The sequence below is a fragment of the Engystomops pustulosus genome, chromosome 5 (assembly GCF_040894005.1).
Source record: "Engystomops pustulosus chromosome 5, aEngPut4.maternal, whole genome shotgun sequence".
NCBI classification, from domain to species: domain Eukaryota; kingdom Metazoa; phylum Chordata; class Amphibia; order Anura; family Leptodactylidae; genus Engystomops; species Engystomops pustulosus.
In genome coordinates this window covers 189,108,032-189,122,224 of record NC_092415.1, presented here as the reverse complement: position 1 = coordinate 189,122,224, position 14,193 = coordinate 189,108,032, and the positions used below count along the sequence as shown (strand labels likewise).

At 38.9% G+C, this 14,193-nt stretch overlaps 1 protein-coding gene across 4 annotated transcripts in view; it reads right to left on the bottom strand.

The window, feature by feature from the left end:
• Positions 1-14,193, bottom strand: part of MKX (mohawk homeobox) — an 89,246-nt gene that overhangs the window by 60,343 nt on the left and 14,710 nt on the right. For all 4 annotated transcript variants that reach the window (XM_072154855.1, XM_072154852.1, XM_072154853.1 and 1 more), the window contains exon 2: positions 13,026-13,276. In XM_072154855.1, coding sequence (XP_072010956.1) covers positions 13,026-13,276 — 251 coding nt within the window. The remainder of the gene's footprint in view (positions 1-13,025; positions 13,277-14,193) is intronic.

Here is a 14,193-nt window from a genome sequence, read left to right as displayed (position 1 = left end):
TCACTGACCACTCCCATGGCCCCCATATCTCTTCCCCCTCAGGACGTCACACATGTTTGCCCCACCCCTCACTGGCCACTCCCTTGGGACTAGGGATACCGCTCTGCATACAGAGAGGTAAACTTTCATCTAACTTACCTTTTTTTTTTTTTTAAATGTTTTACTATAAAAACTCTTTAGCAATGTGCTAAAGACATGGGGGAGTCAGAAAATGGGCTCAAGATGACAGGTTCCCTTTAAGAATATCTATCTAGATTGCAGAAAAGGTTTTAACAGAAGACACAAGGAAGGGAGGATGATAACCTGTACAGTCTGTATCTCTGGCCTCCAGTTCTCTCTGAGCTAGTGGGTGGAGACCTAGCTGCTGTGACTCACTACCGCCCTTCCCTTCTGCGAGGACCTCATTGCAATATGACATCGTAATAAGCGTCCTGATAGTATAAGAGTAAAAAGGAGACAGGGAAGATGATAAGAACCAAGTAGATGGAGAAGGAAGGACCTGCTCTGATATAATAAATGACACTAAACATTACCAAATAATATTACAAAAAAATTGCCCATAATGTCCCATAATCAGTGCAGATAGAAAGGGAAGAACACGCCTTGGTCTGTAGACTCCGATCCCTAGTCTGTCTCTCTGCTCCAGCATTTGGATTTGATGATTTTGGGCATTTTCGCTGTATAACAGATGTGTTACAAATTACTTTTTCAACAGTCTGACTGCTCCAATTTAGCACATTTAGGGTTTGGCTGATGCCTGAGAATTCATGCAGATATGACAGCCTGTCACACACCTCATTTACTTATAATTGGCGCCACTTACATCAGTCATTATTTAAAAAGTTTTCACTGTAAACCGCACAGAGGGGGAAGCGGACGAGGTTTCCTCATAAACTGAGGGACCGAGGCTGCCGAGCTAGTGATGTGTCCCTTATTTGGGGATTTTGTTAAAGCAGGGGTTAATTAATGGGCTATTTAATTGCTAGCCACTCCTATAGGGTTTTATACAGATGTGACATATTTGAGTTCTTTTCCGAGAACATCAGCAAGTTTATCCATATATGTAACAATTTCATATTTCTTATATTATTATTCATATATTCTCTATTATTTATTTTTATTAGTTTTATTAATAGTTTTATTATTGTAGGTCTTGCATTAGGTATAATATTTAGCATGAAATAGTACAATTTTATAACATCTTTTACCTTTATACCTTTAATATTCCTACACTTAGATGTAATTGCTATATTTTAATTTTAGACATGCACACTTTATATATATATATTGCCGGTATTTATTTGACTCCATCTAATTATACAGTTTATTTATATATCACATCGTAAAATGACAATATTTTTTTGTGGATCAACACACATGTATGACATTATTATTAAAGGAAATTTACCATCCAGGGTCAAGCACGATAAACCAGGGACACTCATAGATCCAGGCACCGTGAGTGTGTTAATTTTCTTATATTTGTTATTCCTTTTAAAATCAACATTTACAATATGCTAATGAGCCAGAAGAGCTAAGGAGGCGTTGAAAGAGCCTCTCTGTGATCTGGCTTCACAGACTGTTAAACTGTCTCCCCCTTGCTCCAGCTCAGCACTCAAAGAGTGGGATCCTGTGCAGTGTAATAGCCTGCGAAACTACAGCACAGAGTGGCTCCAGTAACACACCTTCTGCCTTATTAGCATAATTTTAAAAGTTGATTTAGATGAAAGGAGGCCATGGATAACCAATATAAGAAGATTACCACAGTCACAGTACCTGGATCTATGAGTAATGTCCCTGGTTTATCATGATGGATTTTCATGGTAGAATCCACATTTTGTTATAGGATGTTATATATTGTAAGATTTGTCACCACATGTATTAGTTGCATTATATATATATACAGGCAGTCCTCGGGTTACATACAAGATAGGGTCTGTAGGTTTGTTCTTAAGTTGAATTTGTATGTAAGTCGGAACTGTATATTTTATAATTGTAACCCCCAGCCCGAATTTTTTTGGTCTCTGTGACAATTGGATTTTAAAAATGTTGGATTCTCATAAGAACCAGGATTAACAATAAAGCTTCATTACAGACACCAGTGATAACTGTTATAGCTGATTATTGTAGCCTAGGACTAAAGTACAATAAATTACCAATATCCAGAGGTCCGTTTGTAACTAGGGGTTGTCTGTAAGTCGGGTGTTCTTAAGTAGGGGACCGCCTATACATATATATGGATTATATTATGGAATGTTTAAATATTATTTTACTTTATTATATATATTTTGGAATTCTTAGAGATACAGTATTCATATCTTAGATGTTGTATGTAAAATATTACACTGTGACGTCATATTGTTAGATATTCTTAGACTTATTATTACATTTTCTTTATCAATTTTTTCAAATATTACATTTTATTGTCACATATTATTTCCACATTATTACATTTATAGATTTTTCTACTTTATGTATTTATATAATCTCACACATCTTACATCATATTACAGGTGTATTAATATTACGGTATATATTATATATTGTAGTAATTTAAAAAATATTTTGTACATTATTACTGTAGATTGTGTTTACATATTATACAAAATATGTCATTGTATTTAAATATAACTTTAATCATAATTACATATTATTAACAATACCAGTATTATTATTATCATGTTATCACTTGGTATCTATTTAACATAATTCTTTGTTATGGACAATATACCAAACTATAACATGTATTGCATGTCCTATGTGGCCAGCACTAACACATTAGAAAAAAAAATTATGAAATTTATGGTAAAAAACATTTTTTTTAAAATTCCAAGCCCATATAAAAAAGTTTATTTAAAAAATAACACACACTATATTATGCATAATAATATAATATAAAATAGTCAAATGAGCGGACAAAATCAAGACATACAATACGGAAACAAACATACCTTCGACTGTAAATCATCCTATTTCCGTATTTAGTTTAAAAACATATTCAAAATTTACTTCAGAGAAGTGAAAAGAATTTTAGAATTATTGAAATAATAAAGAGAATAAAATGGGATGTACCATTCAAATAATCATCCTATTTTTATGAACTTTTTTTCAAAATCGATAATACAGATAATAAAACACATTATATTATTATACAGATTTGTGAGACTTCATACGATCGAATAGGAAAAAAATACAGCGCCCTCTACTGTTAATTTAAACAGATATTAGTAGTCACTCTGTGTATTTATGACATATTGTATATAAAATATATTTTCCAAGAAATTTACACCTTTACGTTATGTTACTGAAATTCCAAATTGAATATATATCTTTATTCGAGTATATTATACAGGCAGTCCCCTACTTAAGAACACTCAACTTACATACAACCCCTAGTTACAAACAGACCTCTGGATGTTGGTAATTTCTTGTGCTTTAGTCCTAGTCTACAATAATCAGCTATAACAGTTATCACAGGTGTCTGTAATGAAGCTTTAATGTTAATCCTGGTTCTTATGACAACCCAACATTTTTAAAATCCAATTGTCACAGAGACCAAAAAAGTTCTGGCTGGGATTACAGTGATAAAATATACAGTTCCGACTTACATACAAATTCAACTTAAGAACAAACCTACAGACCCTATCTTGTATGTAACCCGTGGACTGCCTGTAGTTTTTTATTCTGTTTCCCCTTTCAGTCTACATTCTACACTCTCTACATCTGCAGTTTTATGTGTTGGATTAAGATAAAGATAACAGAAATAATTATTGTAAGAAACTGATTCTCAAATTGTAACGAAGAAGAGCACACTGTTACTGAATTCAGAAGTCAATTCTTAATTTTCCAATTAAAAGCAGCATCAAAACACTATAATTACTGTATTTTTCGCCGCACCGGATTATAAGGCGCACCATCAATAAATGCCTAAAAATCTAGGTTCATATATAAGGCATACCGTATTATAAGGTGCACCTGATTATAAGGATGAATGACCAGCAGGCGGCAGACCTGTGCACAGTTCAAGGCAGCTGTTGTCTGTAAGTACGGTTCATATATAAGGCGCACTGGACTTATAGTCCGAAAAATACGGTAATAACAACAAAAAAATTATCACAGCTCCAAATTTCTAAATCAATGCACATCCATGAGCAATGAAAGATGACCCAAACATCCAAGATTCACAGTGCTATCATTTTTAGTGGGATGTAAGGCCTCATTCACACTGCCGCATGGGGGACGTATATACGGCCGACGTATGTACGGCCAATATATGTCCCCCATTGATGGCAATGGGTGCACAGCGCCCTACGGGACCGGTATGATGCAGCACACGTGCGGCACCGTACCGCTCCGTACCCGGCACGGCACCGTGCGCCATGTATCCCTATGGAGAGGGGCGGGGTGAGCAGCGCTCTCCCCCTCCTCCTCTCCCCACGCGCTGCCGTGTGAATCCAGCCTAAGTTTGTAGTGCAAGGGATTCATGATTTGGTGCGCAAACAGAAAGCTTTAGAACTGTCTCCCCACTCATGAATGTGAAATAGAACTCCCAGGACCAGCTTATAGCTGCTCTAATTTTGCGTCAAAAATTGTGCCCAAAACTGAGACCAGAAAATAGAAGTGCCTAAAAAGTGTCGGATTCACAAGAGGCACCACAATTATGTGCCAAAAAAAGAACAAGTTGTTAGTGTTGGAAAAACACCAATATTGTGGCGCCGACACTTCATAAATAAGAGAAAAAGAGAGCTTCGCAAGAGGTCATAGGAGGCAGAGGGGTCAGTGTTTAACTAGGGGTCGTCTGTTAGTCGGGTGTCGTTAAGTAGGGGTCTGCCTGTACTCCCTAACCAACACAAACTATGGTTATCCTTGTCCTTCATGTTTGTATCTGATCATTTCTGTACCCAGCAGCTACGTTTTACACCCATGCACAGGTGCCACTTGCCCACTAATTAAAAAAAACAGGCTCACACAGTGAAATTGGAGTCCCTGATCTGGTTTTCACATCATATCATCAAAATTCATTTTGAGCACTTTTCCCGATGCAACGCCAACCTAGACGGGTCATACTATTTTAATGCCCTAAGAGAGGCCGACGTGTTAAAAATCTTGGTAGACTATGACAAATACTCACCTTAAGGCTATGTTCACACTGAAAATTTTACAAGCTGAAAATTATGGTACAAATTTCTCTCGATTTTTAACAGGTTTTTTTTCCAGTTTTGCCACATTTTTTGGACGGGCTTTTGCTTATGCATTTGTCTGTCTAACAGCACTGAACAGAATATATATAATTTATTTTGAGGCACATTTTATTTGTTATACAAGGCACAATACATATATCCATGTTCTCTGTGGACACCTACTTACAGTTATTTCCAATATAACCAACCACCGATCTTCTAAGAGAGATATCAGTATTTTGCCACTGTATCAGTGCTGGTCCAAATGCTCAAAACCCTGGGTTAATCGGGTTACTCAAGACTGAGAATTTTTCACATATGTTAACCAGATAAGATATGTTGACCTGATGTGTCATAAAATGTGTAATATCTTCACTGTCAAAACCTGGTAAGATCCAGAGAAGGGTAATGTCACAATTAGAAATGAGTGAATAATTCAAGATTGAATCTGCTGTTGCATTACCCAAGTTTTTCATAAGATTCAATTTGGGCCCGAATCTATTCGGCCTGAAACGAAGTTGCTTTAATTATCCTTAGAAATCAGTATATTATCCCCTCTAATCCAGAGGCGGTGGTACTGTATGAATATTATGGCCCCTACAAGTCTGGAATCACTTCCTACATATGGTACTAGAATCAGCTTGTTGGGAAATGGAAGATGTGCCCTTTAATCTGCTTTCACTCTGCGGTTTCAGGACCTTTGGAGGACCTTCAGAGGTCCTAAAATGGCTCTTGCGCACATGAAAGTGTGGGTGCAGGTCTTTCTCAATATACAATTTAGTGGGTGGTCTGGGTGGCCGTGGGCCCCATAGAAGGCTTGGGCCCCGGGCTATCAGCCAAACCACTTATATTATAATCCACTACTGCTCTAATCTTCTAAAACATACTGGGGCACATTTACTAAAAACAGTGCCTGTTTCATGAATCGCGCTAGATTCATGAATTGTGGCGCCCGTTCTGCATGAATCTAGCGCCCCCTTCACTGCCCTGACAGAGTGCACCAACTTTCTTTGCTGCACCTATAACATGGGGTGTGCAACACACTTCTGTCGGACGGTCCAACTGTGCAACGGAACGCCCCTTTCAATGGCGAAATTTGTGTTGTGTGAAGAATAGCGCAGCCACGATATAAAAGGGTCACGTGCGATAATACCTATCGCTAATACTTGTGCAAGCAGTTTGCCCATAAAAGAACGTGCAAATTAAATGTGCCCCATTGTATTTTTTTATAAAATACTGTAGGTCCTCTTTAAATTTTATAAAGTTTTTAATGTTAATAATGGAAACCTACCCAACAATAACGGAAACAATCAATAGTCCAGCAAAAGACATTTTAACGGATCCGTTAGACTTCCTTTATTGTCGTATATATACAAGAAAGCAAAAATATTCAGATTCAATTTGGTGTCTGAAATCGTTACATCCATACAGAATATCGCTCATGTCTAGTCATGTTATTCCCAGAACTAGCACTGGTAATGTCCTATTTACTGTTCTATTAGCCTTTGCTGCTCACTCTTAGGCCACATCTTCTAGGTGGCTCACGGTGGCTTAGTGGGTAGCACTACAGTCTTGCAGCATCCTGGGTTCAAGTCCCATCCAGGTCAACATCTGCAAAGAGTTTGTATGTTTTCTCCATGTTTGTTTGGGTTTCCTCCGGGTCCTCCGGTTTCCTCCCACAGTCCAAAAAAACATATATATAGGTTGATTAGATTGTGAGCCCCATTGGGGACAGGGACTGATTTGGCAAACTCTGTGCAGCGCTTCGTAATCTGTGTGCTCTATATACATAAAGGAATTAACAGGGTAGATGATGATGTCATAGAGTGAGCTATTGGCTCCCTTTTAGGAATCAATAGTCCAAATTAAAAATCTACGAGAGACCTAATTTTGAAAGTTACCTATTAGGTCAGAAAGCCATATCTGGTTATTGCATATGAAAAAAAATTGGTGCAAGGGATTGCAACACAACCACATTCAGTACGGGGAGGTTCACACTTCTTTATGCGGCTGAGATGCAATACCTAGCACAGCCACTATAGTTTGTATGGTGATGTGCTTGGTATGAAATGAAGAGGCAACAGCATTCATCTCAGCACCTCAAGTGTCTTCATAATTCAAATTAGGGAATACCCTTTTACTGTTCCTCAAGATATCAAGTTAGAGCATTTTTCAAAATATACCTTTGATAGATGAAGCTGTATAGACATTCAGTGGCATCTGTCAACCATGATAAATATATATATATATATATATATATATATATATATATATATAAATATATATACTGTCTGTATGAAATAATACAGAGCAAACACTAAAATACCTCCATAGACCAGTCAAAAAAAAAATAAAACTACCAAAAACATGACGTGTTTTGTACAGTTATGCGTTCGGTCTTCCATATAAAATAATATCAAAAACACTTGTAGGAGTTTTGGGGGTTTTTTATGCTTCAGTTCTTACATAAATGTAAAAAAAATAATTTCTAATGGCAGATATAAATTGTACATTCTCTTCAAAAATTGGAATTGTAAAGAAAAAGCGCAGTCATTAGTATTACCGAGAAGATATTTTTCCGTTATTCCAATAAAAGTCCAGCTCCTGGCGCGGGCTCTACCTTGTGTTATTTGACAAAGTGTTGTCTTTTTTATTTAAATAAAAGACTCTTTAAAACACTTTCACTACCTGGAATTTGTTACTGACATCAATTTTTCCTTGGCAGCAAGACCTTCGAAAGCATCTTTAGAAATTTTCTGGCCCGCCACCAAATACGCATTCAGATGCCCAGACGTGAGTAATAGGATTCAGCTGAGTACTAATGGGATTCCAGTAGATGTCACTGCAAGTCAACACGAGACCGGCAGTTACTGTGTTCGAGCCCCGAGCCCTCGTCACAAATGTTTAGAATTTCTGAGAACATCTAAGGAGGAACTTTGGATACTTGAGGAGCTAATGAGAAGGCGCTCTACTCACAATGACTAAAGTTATTTATCAAATCGCCCCCTTATGTCTGCAAAACACATCAGCTAATAGAAGGTATAAAATCATTTCATCTACTGGCGAACGCGAATCACGGATGGTATTTTAATGACATCTTATGTTACACCGTTTGCCTCAGTCCTCATTTGTTTTCTTGCTTTATGATGTCACATTGCTAATGAAAAGACATACAGTATACTGAATACACGAGCTAAAGAATTACATTATATTCACTTATATTGATGTAGAGAATTTGGTGAAAAATGCTAAATTTGGTGTATAGGATTTTACAATATCCATGTATTTGGCACAATTTATTATCATGATCTGGTGCACTCTACATCTTGAAGACAGAAGTAGGGAGATAGCCGTCGGGAAAAAACACAATAAACCAAAAGCTACTGGTCACAATCGGGGGTCAGTGTTATCAATGGGGAGACCCCCCCAAGCTCCACCCAAAGCCATACATGGGTTATGAGGAGGGAGAGGTGAATTTGGACGGATGCACACATGTCGTACATGCTGTACGTGTCTAGAACGGATGGCTACACTAAGCTATAGCTACAAAAACCTATACTTTTTAATGTCCGTTATTTTAACGGACTGTATGACTGATCTGTTTAAAAAAATAAAACATGTCCTGGTCAGAAATGTTTTTCATAGATTACTGATGTCATCAAAGGAGCGACAATCCTAAACACAATGGCGGCTTGCAGCTGTGCATGCCGGTGGTACCTTTACTGGTGACATTTAAAGGGTTGACACCGCTGACAAGAGAATCCAAACCTGCAACATTGCGGTTCGGGTTGGGTCATCACTACTGGGGATCCGCAAATAACTAAAGCAAATCAGCTGTGAAAAACGGATGATAACATCTGAATTTGGCCTCCTCTTAGCCTTAGGCTGCATTTACACTGACGTATGTTCGCACGGCTACGGCCGGGCGGGCATATACGTCCACCGTGACGGAGAGGAGGAGGGGTGACCCCTCTCCATAGAGATGCACGGCGTACGGGCCGTATCATGGGAAAAGATAGGACATTTCCTATCTTTTTCCCAGGTACAGAGCGGTACGGCATGTGTGCGGCACCGTATCCTTCCGTGCGGACATTGCCATCTATGGGCGACGTATGTACGGCCACAAGCTTGCAGCCGTACGTACATCCTCCATACGGTCGTGTGAATGCAGCCTTAGTCTTATTTCGCTTGTCTACAAGGAACCAGGTTTCCAAACAATCCTGCTCTTGACAAATTTTACAGTCCGAAATAAGATAAATGATGCTGTTTTGCAGTAGTAGGTGAAACCGTAGGAATATGTAAAACAATACATCATGATATTCAGAATAATAGCAACAAGTGATAAACTTACTACTGCTTCATCTACATCCAGAACTACAGCACATGTGGACTACATTACCACGTCCTATGATGTAGGCAGCACGTTGCACCATGCCAGGTAGACGCCTGGCATATCATGATATGGGCATCGTCTATTCCAGGAGTGATGGGCGCTAGACAATACATTGCTTTTGATCATTTTGAACTAGTTGCACAACAATGTGAATAGATAAATACACACACATGCACATGGGGTATGCAGCCCCCTATCCCTGGTCTATGTAAGTAGAAGAAATCACGCACCATACCCTGACACTATATACATAACTTTCTGTAACTCTTTTTCGCTTCCCTTTGTATATTAAACAGACACTGAGCTATGTTATACTCCATATAGACAGACAGCGCACATCCTGAACCCATTCCCAGGAATGTACGGAAAGAACACTTTGATGTACAAAGGAACGACTTTCCACCTTATGATGGATAATTCTGTAACACACCACATATTCATGTATTACACCTAAACCCGGAGCAGATCACTTCCTCCCAGCACTGAATGGAAAAGCCAGTTGATGAGCAGATGGTAAAAACGCTTTGTATTAGATGATATATTTCTTCTACGGATACTACCGGTAATTCCAAACCCACAAACCCGCTAGTCTATAGATTACGGTTACCACTAATCTGCTTATAATTCCGCAACCATAGATCACTGAAGCAGATATGTCTGGCAGAGGGAAGATGAAGCTATAGCCATGTTATAATGATTATTTTTGCGATTATTCTATATTAGTGTCATCTTATTTGTATAGAACTATAATGAAAACTTTTAAACTAGAACGAAAAACTGAAGAATGAAGAATAGTTTAAGGTTCATGCACATAACAATGCAAATTAGTGATGGTTTACACATCTTTAATACCATACCATATGGGTATACGGGATCTCATTGTGCCTATGATCCTATATCTGCCATGTCTTATAATAGAGGTATTTTTCTAAAGAAACTTTATGCCTATGGGTCTGTGTCAGATTATATTGACTTGTAGGGACTCAATGGGGGGGATTTATAGATGCATTTGCGCCACAATTCTGGTGGTTTTGTGCCAAAAACATTGTTTAAAATGCCTTGCACCACAGTTATCAAGGCTTTAAGACCATGTTTTGGCACTTTTTCGACTTGTGTGGTCTTTGGGGAGGTGGGTGTGCCCTTGTGCGAAAGGGGCGTGGCTTGCGGAAAATCGTCCGTGCGCCCAAAATTTTGACGCACACTTTAGACCAACTTAAAGTAGTCTGAAATAGGAACCGACAGTCTTATACTGCACCAGAATTCATCATCACAGTGATAAATCTGGCGCAGCAAAAGACCAGTGTTTTAAAGCTAGAAACTGGCGGAACCTGAGACATATTGTTAAATCCCCCCCAATATCACTGTAACGGGGCCATGAATAATACACAGTCATAACGTGATATAAAAATATACCAATAATTATATTGACTTGTGTTTAAGGTATGGGATTTGGTATATGGGTGTGGGACATGATGAGCTAGAGTTTAGGGTAAGGCTGGTTATGGGAAGATTGGAGAACAATAATGGAAAATAATGGAAGATGCGACAGCGGGAGGTGCAGATTTGTGAAAATCTATGACTAGCAACAATGATTTTGATTAAAGGAAATCAAAATCCATCATAATAAACCAGGGACATTACGCATAGATCCAGGCACTGTGACTGTGGTAATCTCCTTATATTTAATAATCCATGGCCTCCTTTCTTCTAAAATCAACTTTTAAAATTATGCTAATGAACCAGAAGGCCTCTGGGGGCCATTAACAGAGCTTTTATTACGCCATGGCCTGTTTTTGCACTGGACGTATGAGTGTCTAACAAATTACTAAATCCCTAGATAAATGTGGCAGATATTTAGACAATGGGGGATATTTATCATATGCTGGCGCTCATGCGCCAGGGTATGATAGCCCCACCGCTGCAAATTCGCAGCCCGATGTATTGGGCTGCCAGCAGCGCAGCGTTTATCCTACGCCAGGCAGGGCATAGAAAAAAATATGAAAAGTCGTATGAAAAGTCGCCTGCAGCAGCGAGTGCGCAGGTGCGGGGACAGTAACGCCCCGCGCCGGCCCACTCCCGGTTGGCCCTTCACGCCCCTTCACGCCCACTGGCGTGAAGGTGGTAGATTGGGGAAAATAATTGCAAAAGCTAGCAATCAGCTAGCATTTGCGATTATTTCTGGGCCTCTGCGCCACTGGCGGTGCGCAGAGGTCCTGATAAATATCCCCCAATATGTAGGTGCAAATTAAGACAGATTTCTGTCATAAACAAAATGATAAATCTGCCCTCTTTCTAGACAAATGTCTCTTTGTACAGCAACCAATCACAGTGAAGCTTTTCCTATTTTCAAAAAGAAGAACCAAATCCATTGAATATGGATCATGTACATAGACTGTATAATAATGTTCCTCAGTTTCTATTATTGACTGGCTGTAAAGCAAAATTATTTTACTAGGCCTTGTTCACACTGTCAAAGTCCTTTTAAGAATTTCTGGAAGATCGGATGTAAGAAAACAGCATTACGTAGACTTACTCTTCCCAAAGATCACAAAAAAACCTGACAGACCCCATTGTAAGAAAAAAAGTCTGTCAGGCAATAACAGTATTCATTAAGCGAAAAATCTGGCAATGTATCATGGATTTTGTTAAAGATGGAAACCACAACGCAAGCGTGAACAGAGCCTAACAGCCAGAAAAGTGGCACCTCTCCACTGGACGTTGGGCAGATTTAATAAACTATCTAAAAGAAAAAGAGTCTTTATTGTCCATAGTGACCAATCACAGTGCAGCTTCCTTTTTTGAAGAGCTGAATTCAGAATGAAAGATGAACTATGATTGGTTGCAACTGAATTTAGTTTTTTAAGTCTTCTGTTTGCCCTAGCTTGGATTGCCACCTTTGCAACTCAACAATAACAGCCACAAGAGGCGTCTAATGGGGCAGTTACTGGTCTAATGGTAAAAATACTGACTGGACAGGTAGAATACTTGCTTGGTGGAAGCGTTAACCATATCATCTTGCGATCAAAAGGCCAAATGCTATATAAGTTATTATATATCCAAAGACAACCTTTGAAGATAACCTTTGACCACATATCTGATGAGGATATGTGGGAACCACAAATATAATACAACCCAATGGTCACATTTCTGAGGGTCTGAGAAGGATATGAAGTACAAATTGTTGTCTTTGACTCGTTTAGGCTACATCAACCGTGTGGAAAATGAACATTTTTGAATATAGAGCAAAATCCACATGTCTACATGATTTTGCTGTAACGTTACACCAGAATTCACCCTGCATATGGCTCATGGCCGACCATGGCCAATAAGATCTATGGACAGTAAGTTGTCTAAAACAGCTCATACATTTGAAGGATGAAAGAAAAGGTCCCCATCACACAGTTCAATATGAATATACATAATAATCAGTGTAACATAGCCCATGCTCTTACCCAGGGCGCCGATGTCTGATACTTGCGTTGTCCTTCACCGAGACACCATCTTGAAGACCTATATCAGGATTGGGGCTCTCCATTCCTACTACATATGGCCGAACTACCCTCTCACGGTCGCTTGTGGTGTTCTCAAACAGGACTTGACCACTGAGTTTGTTGAACATGATAGTGTTCATGGTAGGAAGTCTTGGGGCTTCTCTCTTGACCCCTATAGAAAATGTTGTTCTGTAGTGCAGAAGAATCGGTTCCTACAAGAAAGAAACAACATTTATTAGTCTTCTCATTAATATACACAGTGTAATGAATAAGAGCTGGGACACCAAGGTTCTCCAAATATTTTAACTTTCGAAACTATGGCTGCTTCCCATTATCCTTCTAGTAGTTCTTGAGATTCCTCTAGTAATTTTAAGCCATTCTGTGAATTATAGTGTAAAATGTAGCAAAAAATCTAAAACCTGAATGTCAATAGACAGAAATGTCTGTATCTCTGAGTATGCCATAAAGGGGTTGCCCAGGATGGGATTGACCCCCCCTTCATGTCCCAAGTGGTGTAAAATCTCCATTCCAGAACAACGCCTCCCGCCAATATCAGGCTACAGCCACAGGCTGTAACAGGTGGGCGCTGTCAAAACAACATGACTGATGGACCTCCAAGAGAGGCCGTTGGAAACGGGAGAAATCAGGCTGGACCAGAAATAAGGAGAGAGGTAGGTATATGTTGTTATTTTTACGCCACTTAGGGTCAATATAAAAAAATGTTCCAATTACGGACAATTTCTGATCCATCATGTAATTCTTCTCCATCATCTAGGATCATCAGTTCAGTAGGGGTCTACCGCTCGCCACCTCCGATGAAGAGCGCTGTGTCCTCTTCCTGATTTCTATAACAGCTTTGTGCCCATTAAATTAATTGGGTACTCATCTGGATGAGTGTTTAATTTTGTAGAATTGACAAGTTGCCACAATTTTATTGTAAAAACCGAAACGCAAAGTAAATACCCAACCTGAAGGTTCACCCTAACGATAGGCCACCAGTATTCCAATTCAGAAAAACCTAGATGGCTTTGAGTGGAGAAATATTGAGCACATGGGACCAATGGCAGATCATATGAGGTTTTAAGAATGGCACAAGGGTCTCTTAGAAACATTATAGGACATGTAGACA